Source organism: Vipera ursinii (genome assembly GCF_947247035.1).
Source record: "Vipera ursinii genome assembly, chromosome: 2".
Classification (NCBI taxonomy): domain Eukaryota; kingdom Metazoa; phylum Chordata; class Lepidosauria; order Squamata; family Viperidae; genus Vipera; species Vipera ursinii.
In genome coordinates, this window is record NC_139513.1 from 730409 (window position 1) to 748831 (window position 18423).

Consider the following 18423-nt stretch of genomic DNA (forward strand, 5'->3'; position numbering starts at 1 on the left):
TCCAACTACTACTACTTCTTCTTCTTCTTCTTCTTCTTCTTCTTATTATTATTATTATTATTATTATTATTATTATTATTATTATTATTATTATTATTATTATTATTATTATTATTATTATTATTATTATTATTATTATTATTAGAATAGAATAGAATAGAATGGAATGGAATGGAATGGAATGGAATGGAATGGAATGGAATAAAATGGAATGGAATAGAGAATGGAATGGAATGAAATGGGCGTGGTCTGTTTTATCAAAAGCTTTACGGAAGTCTAAGTTTGCTCCGTCCTCAGCATTTCGCTGAGCTACTAGTTGAGTCACTTTATCAAAGAAGGAAATGAAATTGGTTTGGCAACATCTGTTTTTAAGAAACCCGTTTTGGCTGCTGGTTATGACTTTGTTTGCCTCTAGTTGTTGGCAGATCTGTTTTTTGACGATCTTTTCCAGGATCTTCCCAAATATTGAGGTGAAACTGATCGGTCTGGAGTTTCCTGGGTCCGTTTTTTCCCCCTTTTCTTGAAGGTGGGGACCACATCAGCCCTTTCCCATCCTCGGGAACTTCCCCGGTGCTCCAGGATTTGTGGGGGATGCGGTGCAACGCTTCTGATACAACATCTGGTATGGCTGCCTGAGGGGTTTGGGACTCTTTGTGTGTGTGTGTGTGTGTGTGTGTGTGTGTGTGTACGTGTGTCCGCAGTCCCCCCATAGAAGGAGGAGCCTTCAAGCTCTGGCTCCACTTTGCTCTAGGCTCCCTGTGGGAACTGAAAGGGCATCTAGTCCACCCCTCCAGACACACAGAGAAAAGGAGGCTCTGGTTGAGAATCAGGGGGGGGCGCGCAAAACGAAGTCCGCCCTCTTGGGAGTGGCATGAAGCGCCCTCTAAATTGCAGCCCCCCCCCCCCCCCCGAGACTGAAGGGATTTTTCCCCCTCCCGCTTTTTCAGCTTCTCTCTCGGCTTCGCACTATCTCCTCCATCTGGCGAAGTCAAGGCAGACTCTGCCCGGAGACCAATGACGCTACAGGAGGGGGAAATCCCATTGGTCCCTCCGCTTTCCTGGCCCCTCCCAATTCCAAAGTCCGAGGAAACCGCCCCTCCCCCCAAGCCAGACCCCCCGATTCCGCCTCTGGGCTGGGAGCCTCCGCGTCTCTCTCCCCTCCCTTTGGGGGCGCTTGTGGGGAGCATCCATGGGCTCCGTTGGGGTCCCCCTTTTGTTGCTGGTGGGGGCGCTGGCCCGGATCCCCGGAAGCGAAGCGGGGAAGGAGACCCCCGGTAAGGAGGGGGCTGGGCGGGGGGAGGAGAGGGGAGGGGCCCTCAGTCTTTCTGGGGGCGAAGAATGGGGCTGGGATCCCAGAAGTGGGAGAAGGGGTCGAGGGCAAGAGAGGCGGGAGCCTGCAGGAGCCTGGATCTCCGCGTGGTCTCCGCCCCCTCCCTCAGAAGGACGCAGAGGGGTCGCGGGAAGGCAGCCCAGGTGGGATAAGAGGCAACTGCACCCCCTCTCTCCCCCCCCCGTGGCTGGCTGGGAGGGGGACCTTGCGGACCCCGAATTAGCTCCTGAGGCCCGAGGTTTCTGGCACCGAAAGAGGAAGGAGACGGAAAGCGAAAGCGAAAGGGGGAAACTGAGGCACTTTCAGAGCTGAATCCACAAAGGCCAGCAAAGAGTCTAAGAAAAAGAGGCTTTTTGGCAAAAGGGTTTTTGCAACCTGAGTTTTTCTTCCCAATCTCCATTTTTTTTAAGGGGAGGGAGGAGTTGAGCTTGGATTCCTTCTGGGGGGAGACTCTAAATTTGGGGAGGAGACCCAGAACCCCCCACCCCATATTCCCCCATTGCTGAATCGGGACCTGGAGGGGAGGGGGGAACTGAGGGAGAAGGATATTCTGGGGGGTCTGAATTGCTCCCCTAAATTGGCTCCCCAAAACTCTCCCTTTAGTGAGGGGGGTCTGGAGCCCCTCCCTTTGAGACGGTCTTGGGGGGCTGCAGGGGGCTCTTGTGGGGCTGAAGAGGGGAGCGAGGGGAGGAAGAGGAAAAGGGAAGGAGGGGCTGGAAGGGGGGGAGAGCCCAGGAGCATGGGTGTGGGTGTCCTTATTGTGACTCCCGCCTCTTATGCCCCCGAAAGGAAGAGGGAGAGAGAAGCATGGACATTACTTTCCTTCCATCCCAGAGGGGGGGTCCCCCCGGAGCTGGCAGGAAACGCCCCCCTAAAATGCAGCCCCCCCCCCAGACTGAAGGGATTCCCCTCTCCCAACTTTCTCCGCTTCTCTCTCGGCTTCGCACTATTTCCTCTAGTGGATGAACTCAGGCAGACTCTGCCCGGAGACCGATGACGCTGCAGAAGGGAGAGTTCCCATTGGTCCCTCCGCTTTCCTGGCCCCTCCTGGTTACGAAGTCCGAGGAAACCGCCCCCTCCCCCCAAGCCAGACCCCCCGATTCCGCCTCTGGGCTGGGAGCCTCCGCGTCTCTCTCCCCTCCCTTTGGGGGCGCTGGTGGGGAGCATCCATGGGCTCCGTGGGGGTCCCCCTTTTGTTGCTGGTGGGGGCGCTGGCCCGGATCCCCGGAAGCGAAGCGGGGAAGGAGACCCCCGGTAAGGAGGGGGCTGGGCGGGGGGAGGAGAGGGGAGGGGCCCTCAGTCTTTCTGGGGGCGAGGAATGGGGCTGGGACCCCAGAAGTGGGGAAAGGGGTCGAGGGCAAGAGAGGCGGAAGACTGCAGGAGCCTGGATCTCCGCGTGGTCTCCGCCCCCTCCCTCGGAAGGACGCAGAGGGGTCGCGGGAAGGCAGCCGAGGTGGGATAAGAGGCAGCCGGACCCCCTCTCTTGCACCCCCCCCCGTGTCTGGGTGGGAGGGGGACCTTGCGTACCCCGAATTAGCGCCTGAGCCCCGAAGTTTCTGGCACCGAAAGAGGAAGGAGACGGAAAGCGAAAGCGAAAGGGGGAAACTGAGGCACTTTCAGAGCTGAATCCACAAAGGCCAGTAAAGACTCTAAGAAAAAAGACGCTTTTTGGCAAAAGGGATTTTGCAACCTCAGTTTTTCTTCTGAATCTCCATTTTTTTAAGGGGGAGGAAGAGTTGAGCTTGGATTCCTTCTTGGGGGAGACTCTGAATTTGGGGAGGAGACCCAGAACCCCCCACCCCATATCCCCCCGTTGCTGAATCGGGACCTGGGGCAGAGGGACGAAATGAGGGAGGATATTCTGGGGGGTCTGAATTGCTCCCCTAAATTGGCTCCCCAAAACTATCCCTTTAGTGAAGGGGGCTGGAGATCCTCCCTATCAGATGGTCATGAGGGGGGGACTGCAGGGGGACAGGAAAGAGGGCTGAACCCCCAAATCACGCAAAGGCAGCTAGTAAGAGGGAAGTTGCAGGAGGAAAAAAAGAAAATTTGGGGGATATCTAGGGAATCTGGGGGTTCCTTTCTCCCCAGGATCCCCACACACCCCCAGGCCATCTAGGTCAAAATTGAGCAGCCCCCCCTTCAACAGAGGGAGGAGGGAAAGGACCCCCCATCTCCTGCCTCCAACAGGGTCCTTTCAGCAGCCCCGGGAAGGCTCCCCACCCCTTTGCCCCCCAATTCAGGGGTCCCAGAGGGCCCAGATAAACCCCTGGGGGTCCTAAGGCCCCTCAGAGAACCAGGGACCGACTTTCAAAAGGACCCCAAAGAATATCAGTCTTTCCACCCTCCAACATTCAGTCAGAACTGAAGAAGCTTCTGGGACGAGAAGCGAAACGTCTTCAAGGGAAGAACCAGGAAATTCCTGCTCCCTTTGGGAAAAGCCCCTTTGGGCCAAGCGAGACCCAGAGGGGGAGACTCTCCGGAGAGACCCCCGGCTCCCCCCCCCCGGCCCTTCCGAAGTCTCCCCAGACCCAGCCTGGACTCCTGAGTGCTGGCCTTAAGGGAGCTTAAAGGGGCATCTAGTCCACCCCTGCAGGCAGAAAGAGAAAGGGAGACTGCAGTGGAGAGTCATGGGGGGGCACAATGAAGACCCCCTTCAGGTTGCAGTCCCCAAGACTGAAAATCTTCCACTCCCTCGCCTTCTCCGCTTCTCTTGGGAGGGATATTGAGGGGGGGGTCTGAGTTGCTCCTCCAAACCCCTCCCCTTTAGTGAAGGGGCTGGAGCCCCTCCCTTTCAGGTGGCGTGGGGGGGCTACAGGGGGGTCTTTTGGGGAGGGGAAGAGAAGAGAGGCCTGGAAAAGCATCCAAAGGCAGCTTGTGGGGCTGAAGATGGGGCGGAGGGGGGGAAAAGGGAAGGTGAAGCTTGAAGGGCGGGGGAGAGCCCAGGAGCATGGGTGTGGGTATCCTTGTTGTGAACACCCCACCCTTCCCTTGTGCTCCCAAAAGAAAGAGAGAAGCATGGGTATTATTTTCCCTCCAGTCCAGAGGGGGCGTATCTTCCCCCCATATTTCCTGCAGGTTTTGGGGGGGCAAAGAGGGCCCCCCCCGGGGATCCAGCGTTCCCTGCAGACAGAGGGAGGGCTGCACCGGCTGAACTTCTGCCTGCCTTTTCCCACCCTGGGGAGATGGAAGCTCTTTCCCCCCTCCCTCCTTTTCCTCCCCCCTCCAGAAACCCCACCAAGGGGGAATCCCGCTGGGACCGACGGTTCCCCCTCCCTCCTCCAGGGGGCGCCTTCCGGCAGTCCCTCCCCCTCCCCACCTGGGCCTCTCCTCCAGTAGCCGCTGGGAACCATGGGCCCTGGAGTCCCTCCTGACGCCCCTCCCCCCTCCTCCTCCCCGCAGCCCATTTCCTGGTCCAGTGGAAGCACGAGTGCCGCTTCCTCAACGGGACGCAGCAGGTGCGATACCTGTCCCGGGAGATCTACGACCGGCAGGAGTTCGTCCGCTTCGACAGCGACCGCGGGGAGTTCGAGGCCGTCACGGCGTTCGGGAAGGTGGACGCAGAGGCTTGGAACAGGGATAAGCATCTCCTGCAATTAGCGAAGGCCGAAGTGAATCGCTTCTGCCGAAACAACTACGAGGCTCTCCAGGGCGGCCCCGTGATTGGCCGGAGAGGTGAGTGGGGGAGGGGGAGTTCCTTGGGGGGGAATGCGGAGACTCCCCCCCTTTTATTTCATTGATTAGGGATCTCCCAGATAAAGATTTGCCCATTTTTTATTCTCTGCTCTCCGATCTAGGAAATTTCCTCATTGGTATTTATTGACATTTCTTGATCCTCCTAAGCCGCCCCCCTCCCTCCCTCAAAGGGGGGGTCTGGAGGGGGTAGGATTATAACATCACCCCTAAATAAAATGTGTAAAAAATAAATTACCCTTAAAATGTTAGAAATTCTACAACGATGACAATGAAACATGCAAAAGGAGGGAAGAAATATATTCCTCTACTTCCCTTCCCTCCCACGATCCTCCTTCTCTTCCCGAGGTCCAAAAAACTTCTTTCCGTAACATTACACAAAATATTATATTTTTTCAGGGGGGGAGGAATCCAGCAAGGTCTCTCTCTTGCCCAGTAGATAGATAGATTTCAATATAATCTGTATGCTGTATAATATTTCAATATATTTTATATGAATAAATCAATAATATTTATTGATTGACTTATCAACTTTTTAAATAAAGGATTTTATTGAATTTTATAGGGTTAGGGATAAAATAGGATCCGGTTAGGGATTAGGGTTTAGGGTGCGGTTGGGATAACGACACGGTTGGCATCAACATTGGGATTATCCCCCAATAACATTTTCTCTTTAGCAAACAGGCTATTGTCCGGGAACATAAGTTCAATTAACAATAGTTAATATAGTAATAGATATCTGTAGAGAATGTAATAAACGATAAATCAAAAACAGTATCAGTTACCCAATACATTTCATTCTTCCTACTAATATACTGTACATTCAATATAACATATCACATTCATTACTCGCTAGTTCATTTTCCTAACCGTTGGTAAAAACGATCCCATGTTCTATAATAAACTGAATCTTCTTTCTCTTTAATCTCTAACGTCAATCTATCCATTTCTCCACATTCTAAGATTTTCTTAATTAAAACCTCTTCAGTTGATAAGTTTTCATTTTTCCAGCATTGGGCAAATGCTATTCTCGCTGCTGTCAGTACATGCAATATTAAATATTCATTCTCCTTCTGATAATTAGGTCCTCATATTCCTAACAAAACCAATTCTGGCTTAAATTCTGTCTTTAGTCATCTTTTCCAACCATGTCTGTGTTTTAACCCCAAACCTTTTTGCTTTAAGGCCTGTCCACCAGATGTGATAGTAAGTACCTGGCCTTTGTTTACATTTCCAGAAATTATTTGAAGTGTTTTTAAACATTTTCACTAATCTTACTGGTGTCATATGCCATCTATAAAACATTTTATGCAAGTTTTCTTTATCTGAGACTGCTTTAGTCGATCTGATATTTCTATCCCATAGTTTCTGCCAGTCTTCCAAGTCTGTAGAATATCCAAAGTTTTTTCCCCATGTAATCATTGTTTCTTTTACTTGTTCTTCTTCCATCTTTAAATTGAGCAGAAATCTATAGAGTTTCCTAATCAAGTTGTCATCTCTTTTTAACAATGTTTGATCGAATTCTGTCTGTTCTTTATGGAGTCCTGTTCTCTTTATCTCTTTTAAATTTGCAAATATGGCCACCATGCTAAATCAATACCTTGTCGTTGTAAATCTTCTCTATCTTTCAATTTCCCTTCCTTATCCAAGATATCTTTGTAAGTCAACGACTTTGTCATAATGAATTCAGTTTGGGTAAGCAAAAGCTTCCATTGTTGAAACCCATTCAGGTAGCTTCCTATAGATTTTCTTCTTTATTCTTTCCCATCTCAAAGAAGTAGATTCCTTGTAAGGTGGCTTTGAAAGTATCTGAGTGTTTTATTCCTCCCGTATCAACTTTTAAAACCATCTCTCTCTCTCCCAGAGGGACTTTGCATGGCACACACATAAAATATAAAACCACCAAACTAGTTTATGTACAATTTAAGATTTAAAAGGCAAGGATGATTAAAATCCAGTGATAAAAAAATTATTAAAAGTGGGGAGGGCTTTGGGATGCTGACCGGCCCGATGGCTGCCTCCTCCTCTGAGCCCCCCAAGCGAAGCCCCACACCCCATTTTCACCCCATTTCTGGAATGGGGGGGCTCCCTTCCCCTCTGGGGCCTTTGGGATTTTAGGATAAAAAGTGAACTTCCAAAGGTCTGGAAAAGGGAATTAGGGAAGTTTCGTCTGCTCTGCCCTGTCCATCTTTTAGTCCTTTTTATTCTTTATTCAGAGTTGTTTCCACATCCAGTTTTGGGGGTCCGGGAGAAAATCACCCTTGACACTCCCATTTTGGTCACAGACTCGGCTTCACCTGCAGCCGACTCGCTTCTCTCTTCCTACCTGGGAAGGTTCCTCGTTTGGGGGCAAAGATTCAAAAAACACCCACAAATATTAAAACTGAATTTCGGGGATTCCTTCTGCCCTGAAGCCTCAGATTGTTTAGTTCCCTGTTCCAGATTCCTGGAAAATTGCCTACGTTTGTTGTTCTAGCTTTATTTCCTTATATTTTGAAAAAACCTTATATATTTCTATCAATTGATAAGGTTTCATTGTGCAAAACCAATGTTTCATCTGCAGTTGTTGCCATTTGTTGTTGCCGGGGTCTGCAAAAATAATACGCTACGAAAGAATTAAATGAGATCTTTGTTCCACAAGAGGAAAACCGCCAGATCACAAGAGAAAAAGGCGTTTTACAGGGAGACGCTGGGAATTTGCTCCTTCCGGAAATTATGGAATATTTAAGGGGAAGTGACGCAGATTTTGTTCTCTGCATGTTCAGTCTGGAATTCATTCTTACGCCTAAATTCTTCCCTGCAAACCCAGGAGGATAATTCACTGTTCATTAAAAAAATCCCAACCAGATCCCAGGATTGAATTGCAAATAACCAAACCTTGAAAAATTGCATGTGCACCAGTTGCGGCCCTATCTAAGCCGGGATGATTTATGCACGGTCACTCATGCGCTCGTGGCCTCTCGTCTGGACTACTGCAACGCTCTCTACATGGGGCTGCCCTTGAGGACCACCCGGAGGCTCCAACTGGTACAGAATGCAGCCGCGAGAGTTGTGTTGGGAGTCTCCCGATACTCCCACGTTACACCTTTGCTCCGTGAGCTGCATTGGTTGCCAGTTGTCTTCCGGGTGAGATTCAAGGTACTAGTAATGGTGTTTAAAGCCCTACATGGCAGGGGTCCGGAGTACCTTAGGGAACACCTGCTGCCGGCGTCAACTTCCCTGCGCCCTGTGCGTTCCCACAGAGAGGGTCTCCTCAGGGTGCCACCGATCAGAGAATGTCGATTGGTGGCCCCCAGGGGGAGATCCTTCTCTGTGGGCGCTCCGGAACTATGGAATCAGTTACCGGTAGAGCTCCGGATGGCGCCCGATCTTCGCTCCTTTCGCCGTGATCTGAAGACGTTTTTGTTTGCACAAGCCGGCCTGGCCTGATGGGGGATTGGTGGGGTTTTTATTCTTGTATTTTTATTGTTGTATTTTTGGGGTTTTTATAAATGTAGTATATTAATTGTTTTAACGGGCAGCTATTTAATCTTCTTTTAATATTTGTAACTTTGTATTTTATTCTTGCCCTGTGAACTGCCCTGAGTCCTTCGGGAGAAGGGCGGTATAGAAATATTAATAAAATAAAATAAATAAAATAAATGTTCTTAAACATGATATAATTAGCTGTTCGTAAGAGAATCCCTCAAGGGAGAAAAACATGGTTAGCAAAAGGTCTCTGAGCTGGAGTGGATCTATGTAAGTAGTTATAGTGTATACCTTTTTTTAATGAAAATTATCAGCCCTTTTGATCAGTGACATCATCAAAGTAAACAAACCCACCTGGTGTTGATTACGTCAGCAGATCATGGTCCTATGCGGAAGTAACCGCCCTATTTTCAGATAAGTTGAGCGGAAGTGACGTGTAGCCCTAAGCCCATCGGGATAAGCAAGAGTAACCCCATCAATAAGTCAAGGCAGTCAAGCCTCTGGGTACGTGATTAGCTTCACCCTAGACTAATTCTATCGACATTCAAAACAAACGGAATAAGCTAAATAAAGTAAATAATGAACAGAGGCCTCTGCTTTTGGGAAACAAGCCCTACTTTGGGGAGCTGTGAAATAATAATAATAAAAAACGCTTTTTATTTCTAATCATTCTAGCCTGATGATGCTTTTAATTTTTGTGGAGTTTTAAAAGTCAGCGCCTCAAAAGCAGGGAAAAAGGGAGGCCCGAAAAGGATTTATGTTTTTCCATCTTCCAGGATCCCCTTTAATTTCTTGCTGCAATTTGCTTTGGAAATGACTTCAAACAAATAATATTTTCATGAGTGAAAAGGGATCTTGGTCTGAACTAACCAACTTGGTCTCCCGTTCTGGGTCCTCTTTGTGTCTCCCCCTTGTCCCTCCTCCCCCTCCTCCCCTCCAGCCAAGCCCACCGTCTCCATCTCCTCCACCAAGCTGGACCCCGCTTCCCCCCACACCATCCTCCTCTGCACCGCGAGGGGCTTCTACCCCGTGGAGATCGAGGTCCGCTGGCTGAAGAACGGGCGGCCGGAAGAGGAGGGCGTGGCCTTCGGGGAGGAGCTCCAGAACGGAGACTGGACCTACCAGCTCCAGGTGATGCTGGAGACCCAGCCCCAGCGGGGGGACGTCTACACCTGCCAGGTGGGGCACGCCAGCCTGGAGGCCCCCATCACCGTCCAATGGGGTGAGTGCCTCCCCTGCCTCCTCTTTTGCTCTGGGGGACCCCCTCCTGCCCTGAGAGGGGGGGAGAGACCCTCCCTGTGGGGGGAACTGGGATGGACCCTCCTGGGGGGGGGAAGCTGGCCCTGATCCTCCTGCTCAGGGGAGGCTCCTTCTCCTTCCCCAGAGCCCCGATCCTCCAACTCGGCCAGGAGCAAACTCTGGACAGGGATTATGGGGGCCCTGATCGGGGTGATCTTCTTTGCCACGGGGCTCTCCCTCTACCTGAAGAGCAAGAAAGGTGAGTCTGGGGGCTGGACGGGACCATCCGGGGGGGCCTCTCAGCAAGCTTAGCAGATGGCAAGGAGGCCCCCTTGGAAATTTGCATGAGAAATTCTGTTCTTGGAGGGTCTGTTGTATAAGTGAGCATCCTGCAACCTATTATGGGCTATCGATGGGGAGGGGAACCCCCTGAGTCCTCCAGCCCATGAGAGGGCTCTGATTGGCTCTTTTTCTCCTTCCAGCAATTCCCATCCAGCCTCCTGCAGGTGAGTTTCTCCTCAAGTTGTAGATGTTACTTTAACATTCGTTAATTGTTCCTTTTTTAAAAAAAATGTATCTGAACAAAACCTCAAATTTTTGAAATTTTGGGCAGCGTTTCTTTACAGAGACCTGAAAATGCATTGGAATCGGAAAAAAAATACAAACACACCACAAATAGTAAAATACTGACCAGGTTTTTTCCAACGTGGTGGGCGGGGAGGACTCCTCTTTTGATTAACTGTTGCAATTATGTCATTTGGGGAAAATTTTATAAGTCCCGGGAAATGAATTGCTGGTCCTTTGCATCCTTTTCCTCCCTGAAATGGGGGGGGAGATTTTCCCTCATTCTGCCCCTGCTTATCAACCACCCCCCTGCAGTGTGGGTCTGTCTGGGGGGGGTTGATAGAGAGGAATAATAAGTTATTTACACTGAAGGTTTCACTTTATATTCTCATTTTCTACCCTTCTCTTTTTCTCTACAGCCCTCATGAATTAATCCAGCCATCTTTCCTGCTTCCTGATGGGAAAGGAAATTCTTTTTTTCTTCAGTAGCTGATGAATTTCTGGCTTTTTTGCAACCCCTGAAAAAATGGAGTCTCAAGATTTTAGATTAGGGAGAGGAGGAGAATGGCAGCCTGGAGGTTCTCCTGCTGAGAGGCACCCCATCTTTCTTTCAGGGCCTCCTTTTCTTGGGAGCGACGGGTGGAGACCATCTAGACTGACCCCGGGGACTCTGGGCCTGCCTGTCATTCCAGACACCCAAATCTCTCCCTGCTTTGAATCCACAGCAGCTTCATCTGTATTACTCTTCCTCCAAATCCCTTCCCTTCGCTTTGCTTTGATGTAAAAGAATAAACATTGTAGGAAAACCCTGGAATTCCTCCTTCCTTCCTCTTCCTCCCCCTCCAGGTGGGTCCTCCCTTCTCCCCTCCCTCTCCCCAGATTGAGGCCTCCACTGCCTCTGCATTGACCATCCCGGCACCTTTGGGTATGAAGCCAGAACTGGTTCTGGAGGAAGGTGGGCAGATTCAGGGAGGGGAAGGGGCAGGACACCCCCTCCTACTCGGACCCCCCCCTTGCTCTGCTTCCCCTGAAGCCCAAATTTGAGGACCAGGATGCCATCGGCCATGGTCCTCCCCAAGCACTTGTGGGGAGCCATTCGGGGGGCATCTGAGACTCGCCCTACACTCCCCAAGCCATTTCTTCAGCACTGGAGGGTCCTGCCCCATTTTGCCTCCCAACGCCTCCCTCCCTTCCCCCCTCCCTTTTGGGGGCTGTCATGGTATAGACTCTCCTCCATGATGGTATAAATGGTAAAGGGTTTCCCCTGCTCAAGCAGGGGGTTGGACTACATGACCTCCAAGGTTCCTTCCAACTTCTTTCACATTCTATCAACTCTGTATGAATAGCCCCCTCCAGATGGACTCCAACCCATCCAGCTGCTGGGCAGGGCGAGGACTAGAACTCCCCTTATCTCTAGGAAGTAGGGGGAGCGGTGTCAAGATGTAGCCACAATCAAACAACACGCATGACCAGGGAAGGGCCCTCCTGACCTCTGACCTCAGCTGCATTCAGACCAGGGGAAAGCCACTTCACCTGCCCCTCAAGGGCCCCTGTGGGAGGCTGTCGGCTCTGGGGGGCTTCGGGAGTTGTGGGGTACCTCCCGGTCAACAGCTTCCGTCACAGCCTTTCAATGGCCTCCCTCCCACCAAAAAAATGGCTCCTCCTCTTAGGGAAGGACCCCGAAAATGGGTGATTTCAGAGATGGGAGGGCAGAGAGCTTCCCTCTTGGAGGGCAGGGGGGGCTTTAAGGGGGAAATGGGGCAAACTCAGCTCTCCCAAATTATTGAGTGTCTCAGAACACACCTGCACCCACAACACAGAGACACACACTGCCCCCCTCAAAGAAGCAGCAGAGGAGGGGGGTTCAGTCACCAGAGACCCCATAGGTCTTTTCCAGGACTGCCCACCTGGCCCCACTGCCCCCCCCCCAGCCCTTCCTGCCTTTGGGCCTGAAGCCCCCTCCCTCTGAGTTTCTTCCACAGTTTGAGGGCCCCCCACCCCACTTCATGTCCTGGGCGGAAGACTCAATCCTGACTCCAGAGGAGGTAAAGTTGCCATAGTTCCCCCTCCTGTTCTCGGGTGGGGGGACCTTCCCTGTCCCTCCAAGTCTTCCGTCAGGGTCTCCCCCCTGCAACTGAGCCCTTCCCCTTCCATGCTGGTCCCCCCTTTCCCCTCTCCCCTCCCCTCTTCCCTCCCCCTTAGAGAGCCGAGTCTCCCCGTAACGTCTGAAAGGGGGAGAATCGGAGCCTTTGGGTCCTTTGGGCCTCCGGGGACGTTTCTCCAGCCCTCCCTCGTTTCTCCCCTGGCTGTCCGGGGTCTCCTCGGGGGTCGGGAGGGCCCCCCCAGCCTCTTCTGGGGAAGAATCCGGGCTTGTTGCCTGCTGGATCAGGGCCGGTTTCTCGGTTCCGCTTCGGGGGAGCCCAGCGCTTCTGTCCGGGGGCGGGGAAGGGAAGCGAAACTCCAGCCCTTCTCCAGCTTTTGGGTGTTGTGGAAACACACAAAGGTCCTCTGTTTGTTTGTGTGTGTTTGTGGGGGGGGGTTGTTGAGGGCTGGGTGGGGCAGGAAGAACTCAAGAGAAAAATCCAAATCTCGCTGGGGAGACATGAGAAGAGGAGAGGAGTTCTGCTCTGATCAGAGGCTGCCTGGATCTGGGACCCCCTTTGTGCGACTGGCTGTGTAGACACAACTGTGGTGTGGTGGGGGGAGCCCCTCCCCTCCCCCCTCCTGCTCTGGGGACCCCCTCCTGCCCGGAGAGTTTCTTTTAACAATCATTAATTGTTCCTTCTTTAAAAAAAATGTGCCTGAACGAAGCCTCCTTGCTGTGGATGTGACAGATTTTCGAAATTCTGGGCCAAAAAGAACTCGGGCGCAAAAGGGGATGTGGAAACCCAATGCAGGGTCAGCCAAAGGGACTCGGATGCCTCTGCTACACCAGCGCTCAAAGTGCGAGGAATAAACAGGGTGAACTAGAAACCCATTTGTCCAGAGTGGTGGAGGGTTTCCTGTCTGAGCAGTGGGGTGGACTAGAAGACCTCCAAGTTCCCTTCCAACTCTGTTACTGTTACATTTTTGCACAGCAGATTCTGGATGCTTCCCATTTTAAGGGTCTGCCCCGGGCACTGAAATCAAATATGGAGAAACGCCAGGAGGCTCCTAGGCGCTTTGATTCAAAGCCTTCGGAGAGGAAGGCATTACGGAGGGTGGTGAGCACAGCACAAGAGATCGTGGGCTGTCCCCTGACACCACTGGATGACCTCGCCAGGGCCCGCTGCCTCGGAAGAGGTAGGAAAATCCTCAGGGGTGACTCACACTCTGGTCGGGACCTCTTTACTCTCCGAGGAGAGGAGATACAGGAGTACAGCCAGCCGTAGCGACAGGCTGAAGAACCGCTTTTATCCACGGGCTGTCAGGCTCTTGAACGGGACATAATTTTTATAAACTTTGCGTATGACTGACTTGCAAGGCTGGTGTGTTGTGCCATTAGCTCACATGGTGTCACAAGGTGGTGGATTTGTTGTCACTGTCAGCTGTGGTGTGACAGTGGGGGGCAGGAAGGGAGGCTCAGCCAATCTCAATGTATATTTGGTTGTATTTTGACAATAAAGGTTCATTCATTCATTCATTCATTCATTCGTCCATTTTCTCTCCCTCCTTTTACTGCCTGGGAAAAATTGTCTCCTTCTGTTTACCGTAAGACCTCCCTAACTCTATTTTACATTGTTTTTTTAAATCCATTCTTCTTGCCGTTCTCTGCGCCGGTTTCAAAATAGGCTTTTTAAAATGGGAATTAACTAATTTGATTATTTAACTCGTTTTGATTGGTGAGCCACAACACGGACGGATTTGGAAGATGAAATCCACACTTTATACTAGGAGGAGTAAAGAAGAAGCAGATCCTTCTTTGGAGTCTTGTTTCGGATAGGCTGTTTTCTCTCTTCCACAACTTTTGAAGAGAATTTTTCGGATTATCTAGAGAGGAAAAGCTCCCTGTCAGCAGGTGAAAATCCCTCCCTCACCAGAGCTCTGATCTCTGCAAATGTGCAAGGCCAGTCCTGGGCCAGTCCTGGGATGAAGCGGTCTGGAAATCCCAGGATATCTCTTTCTCTTGAGACCCCTTGAGACCCCCTTTTTGGTCACAGACTCGGCTTCACCTGCAGCCGAATCGCTTCTCTCGTCCTACCTGGGAAGGTTCCTCATTTGGCGGCAAAGATTAAAAAAACACCCTGTTCCAGATTCCTGGCAAATTGCCTACGTTTGTTGTTCTAGCTGTATTTGCTTATATTTTGAAAAAAACTTATATATTTCTATCAATTGATAAGGTCTCATTGTGGGAAACCAATGTTTCATCTGCAGTTGTTGCCATTTGTTGTTTCCGGGGTGTCCAAAAATAATACGCTACCAAAGAATTAAATAAGATCTTTGTTCCACAAGAGGAAAACCACCATATCCCAAGAGAAAAAGGCATTTTACGGGGAGACGCTGGGAATTTGCTCCTTCCGGAACTTATGGGATATTTAAGGGGAAGCGACACAGATTTTGTTCTCTGCATATTCAGTCTGGAATTCATTCTTACACCTAAATTCTTCCCTGCAAACCCAGGAGGATAATTCACTGTTCATAAAAACAAATCCCGACCAGATCCCAGGATTGAATTGCAAATAACCAAACCTTTAAAAATTGCATGTTCTTAAACATGATATAATTAGCTGTTCGTAAGAGAATCCCTCAAGGGAGAAAAACGTGGTTAGCAAAAGGTCTCTGAGCTGGAGTGGATCTATGAAAGTAGTTATAGTGTATACCTTTTTTTAATGAAAATAATCAGCCCTTTTGATCAGTGACGTCATCTAAGTAAAGAAACCCACGTGGTGTTGATTACGTCAGCAGATCATGGCCCTATGCGGAAGTAACCGCCCTATTTTCAGATAAGGCGTCTTGAACCGAACCCCATCAATAAGTCCAGGCAGTCAAGCCTCTGGGTACGTGATTAGCTTCACCCTAGACTAATTCTATCGACATTCAAAACAAACAGAATAAGCTAAATAAAGTAAATAATGAACAGAGGCCTCTGCTTTTGGGAAACAAGCCCTACTTTGGGGAGCTGTGAAATAATAATAATAAAAAACGCTTTTTATTTCTAATCGTTCTAGCCTAATCATGCTTTTAATTTTTGTGGAGTTTTAAAAGTCAGCGCCTCAAAAGCAGGGAAAACGGGAGGCCCTAAAAGGATTTATGTTTTTCCATCTTCCAGGATCCCCTTTAATTTCTTTCTGCAATTTGCTTTGGAAATGACTTAAATAATATTTTCAGGAGTGAAAAGGGATCTTGGTTGAACTAACCAACTTGGTCTCCCTTTCTCGGCCGTCTTTGTGTCTCCCCCGTGTCCCCCCTCCCCCTCCTCCCCTCCAGCCAAGCCCACCGTCTCCATCTCCTCCACCAAGCTGGACCCCGCTTCCCCCCACACCATCCTCCTCTGCAGCGCGAGGGGCTTCTACCCCGTGGAGATCGAGGTCCGCTGGCTGAAGAACGGGCGGCCGGAGGAGGAGGGCGTGGCCTTCGGAGAGGAGCTCCAGAACGGAGACTGGACCTACCAGCTCCAGGTGATGCTGGAGACCCAGCCCCAGCGGGGGGACGTCTACACCTGCCAGGTGGAGCACGCCAGCCTGGAAGCCCCCATCACCATCCAGTGGGGTGAGCCCGTCCCCTCCCTCTCCTCCTGCTCTGGGGACCCCCTCCTGCCCTGAGAGGGGGGGAGAGAAACTCCCTGTGGGGGGAGCCGGGATGGACCCTCCTGGGGGGGGAAGCTCACCCTGATCCTCCTGCTCAGGGGAGCCTCCTTCTCCTTCCCCAGAGCCCCGATCCTCCAACTCGGCCAGGAGCAAACTCTGGACGGGGATTATGGGGGCCCTGATCGGGGTGATCTTCTTTGCCACGGGGCTCTCCCTCTACCTGAAGAGCAAGAAAGGTGAGTCTGGGGGCTGGATGAGAGGTTGTGGGGAGGGGACCATCCTGGGGGGGGCTCTCAGCAAACTTAGCAGAAGGCAAGGAGGCCCCCTTGGAAATTTGCTTGGGAAATTCTGTTCTTTGAGGGTCTGCTGTATAAGTGAGCATATTATGGGCTATCAATGGGGAGGGGGGCCCCCTGAGTCCTCCAGCCAATGAAGGGTTCTGATTGGCTCTTTTTCTCCTTGCAGCAATTCCCATCCAGCCTCCTGCAGGTGAGTTTCTCCTCAAGTTGTAGATGTTACTTTAACATTCGTTAATTGTTCATTTTAAAAAAAAATGTGCCTGAATAAAACCTCCTTGCTGTGGATAACAGAATTTTTTGAAATTTTGGGCAGCGTTTCCTTACAGAGACCTGAAAATGCATTGGAATCAAAAACAAATACAAACACACCACAAATAGTAAAATATTGACCAGGTTTTTTCCAACGTGGTGGGCGGGGAGGACTCCTCTTTTGTTTAAGTGCCACAATTAAGTCATTTGGGGAAAATTCCATAAGTCCCGGGAAATGAATTGCTGGTCCTTTGCATCCATTTCCTCCCTGAAGTGGGGGTGGGTGGGAGATTCTCCCTCATTCCGCCCCTACCTATCAACCACCCCCCTCAGTGTGGGTCTGTGTTGGGGGGGGCCTGATAGAGAGGAATAATAAGTTATTTACACTGAAGGTTTCACTTTATATTCTCATTTTCTCTTTTTCCCTATAGCCCTCATGAATTAATCCTGCCATCTTTCCTGCTTCCTGATGGGAAAGGAATTTTTTTTCAGTAGCTGATGAATTTCTGGCTTTTTTGCAACCCTTTTTGCAAAGTCTCAAGATTTTAGATTAGGGAGAGGAGGAGAAGGGCAGCCTGGAGCTTTTCCTGCTGAGAGGGCTCCCCCATCTTTCTTTCAGGGCCTCCCTTTCTTCGGAGGGAGGGGTGGAGACCATCTAGACTGACCCTGGGGACTCTTGGCTTGCCTGTCATTCCAGACAACCCAAATCTCTCCCTGCTTTGAATCCACAGCAGCTTCATCTGCATCACTCTTCCTCCGGATCCCTTCCCTTCCCTTCGCTTTGATGTAAAAGAATAAACATTGAAGGAAAACCCTGGAATTCCCCCTTCCTTCCTCTTCCTCCTTCTCTTTCCTACCCCTCCAGGTGGGTCCTCCCTTCTCCCCTCCCCCTCCCCAGATTGAGGCCTCCACTGCCTCTGGATTGATGATCCTGGCAACTTAGGATCTAAAGCCAGAACTGGTTTGGGAGGAGGGTGGGTGGATCCAGGGAGGGGAAGAGGCAGGACCCCCCCTCCTACTCATACCCCCCTTTGTTCTTTTTCCCTTCAAGCCCACTTTTGAGGACCAGGATGCCATCGGCCACGGTCCTTCCCAAGCACTTGTGGGGAGCCATTGGGGGGCAGTTGAGACTCCCCTCACACTCACCCAGCCATTTGAGCTGTTTCTTCAGCACTGGAGGGTCCTGCCCCATTTTGGCCCCCAACGTCTCCCTCCATCCCCCCTCCCTTTTTGGGGCTGAGATTCTGGCTGGTGAGGGCTAAACTTTGGGGAGTTCCTTTGGGGAGGGCAAGGACTACAATTCCATTTATCTCTAGGACATCGGAGGGGGATCAAGATGTGGCCACATTCAGACAACACGCGTGACCAGGGAAGGGCCCTCCTGACCTCTGACCTCAGCTGAATTCAGACCAGGGGAAAGCTTCCTTCACCCACCCCTCGAGGGCCCCTGTGGGAGACTGTCGGCTCTGGTGGGCTTCAGGAGTTGTGGGGGGCTCCCCCGGTCAGCAGCTTCTGTCACAGCCTTTAAATGGCCTCCCTCCCCCCAAATAAATGGCTCCCCCTCTTAGGGAAGGACCCTGGAAATGGGTCATTTCAGAGATGTGGGGAGGGCAGAGAGCTTCCTACCTGGGGGGGAAGGGGGCATTAAGGGGGAAGGGGGGCAAACTCAACTCTCCCAAAATATTGGTGTCTCAGGGCACACCTGCACCCACAACACACACAAACACAGAGCCCCCCACAAAGAAGCAGCAGAGGAGGCAGTTGGAGGTTGGGGAGGAGGTGGGGGGCTTCAGTCACCCCATAGGTCTTTTCCAAGATTACCCACTGCCCCCGTGTAAGCCCTTCCTGCCTTGGG

The 18423-nt window shown here is 51.0% G+C and overlaps 2 protein-coding genes across 2 annotated transcripts; both read left to right on the forward strand.

Annotated features, from left to right (window-relative positions):
- Positions 1-2433: 2433 nt before the first annotated feature.
- On the forward strand, positions 2434-17379 carry LOC310634130 (rano class II histocompatibility antigen, A beta chain-like). The gene is made up of 7 exons (XM_083352205.1): positions 2434-2584; positions 4733-5005; positions 9432-9713; positions 9876-9989; positions 10213-10236; positions 10714-10775; positions 17056-17379. Exons 1-6 carry the CDS (start codon positions 2500-2502, stop codon positions 10725-10727), a joined length of 792 nt encoding a protein of 263 aa, XP_083208331.1. The 5' UTR covers positions 2434-2499; the 3' UTR covers positions 10728-10775; positions 17056-17379.
- On the forward strand, positions 13426-17056 carry LOC310636097 (rano class II histocompatibility antigen, A beta chain-like; the record flags this gene model as incomplete). The annotated part of the gene is made up of 6 exons (XM_083355618.1): positions 13426-13497; positions 14434-14497; positions 15701-15982; positions 16143-16256; positions 16486-16509; positions 17000-17056. 6 exons carry the CDS (start codon positions 13426-13428, stop codon positions 17011-17013), a joined length of 570 nt encoding a protein of 189 aa, XP_083211744.1. The 3' UTR covers positions 17014-17056.
- Positions 17380-18423: the final 1044 nt, after the last annotated feature.

What these genes read in the sequence shown, in the direction of transcription:
- LOC310634130 (XM_083352205.1), top strand. Translation starts at nt 2,500, where the DNA reads ATGGGCTCCGTGGGGGTCCCCCTTTTGTTGCTGGTGGGGGCGCTGGCC. An exon ending in CCCCGTGATTGGCCGGAGAG is followed by an intron (nt 5,006 to 9,431) that starts GTGAGTGGGGGA and finishes CCTCCCCTCCAG; the next exon opens with CCAAGCCCACCGTCTCCATC. An exon ending in CCCCATCACCGTCCAATGGG is followed by an intron (nt 9,714 to 9,875) that starts GTGAGTGCCTCC and finishes CTCCTTCCCCAG; the next exon opens with AGCCCCGATCCTCCAACTCG.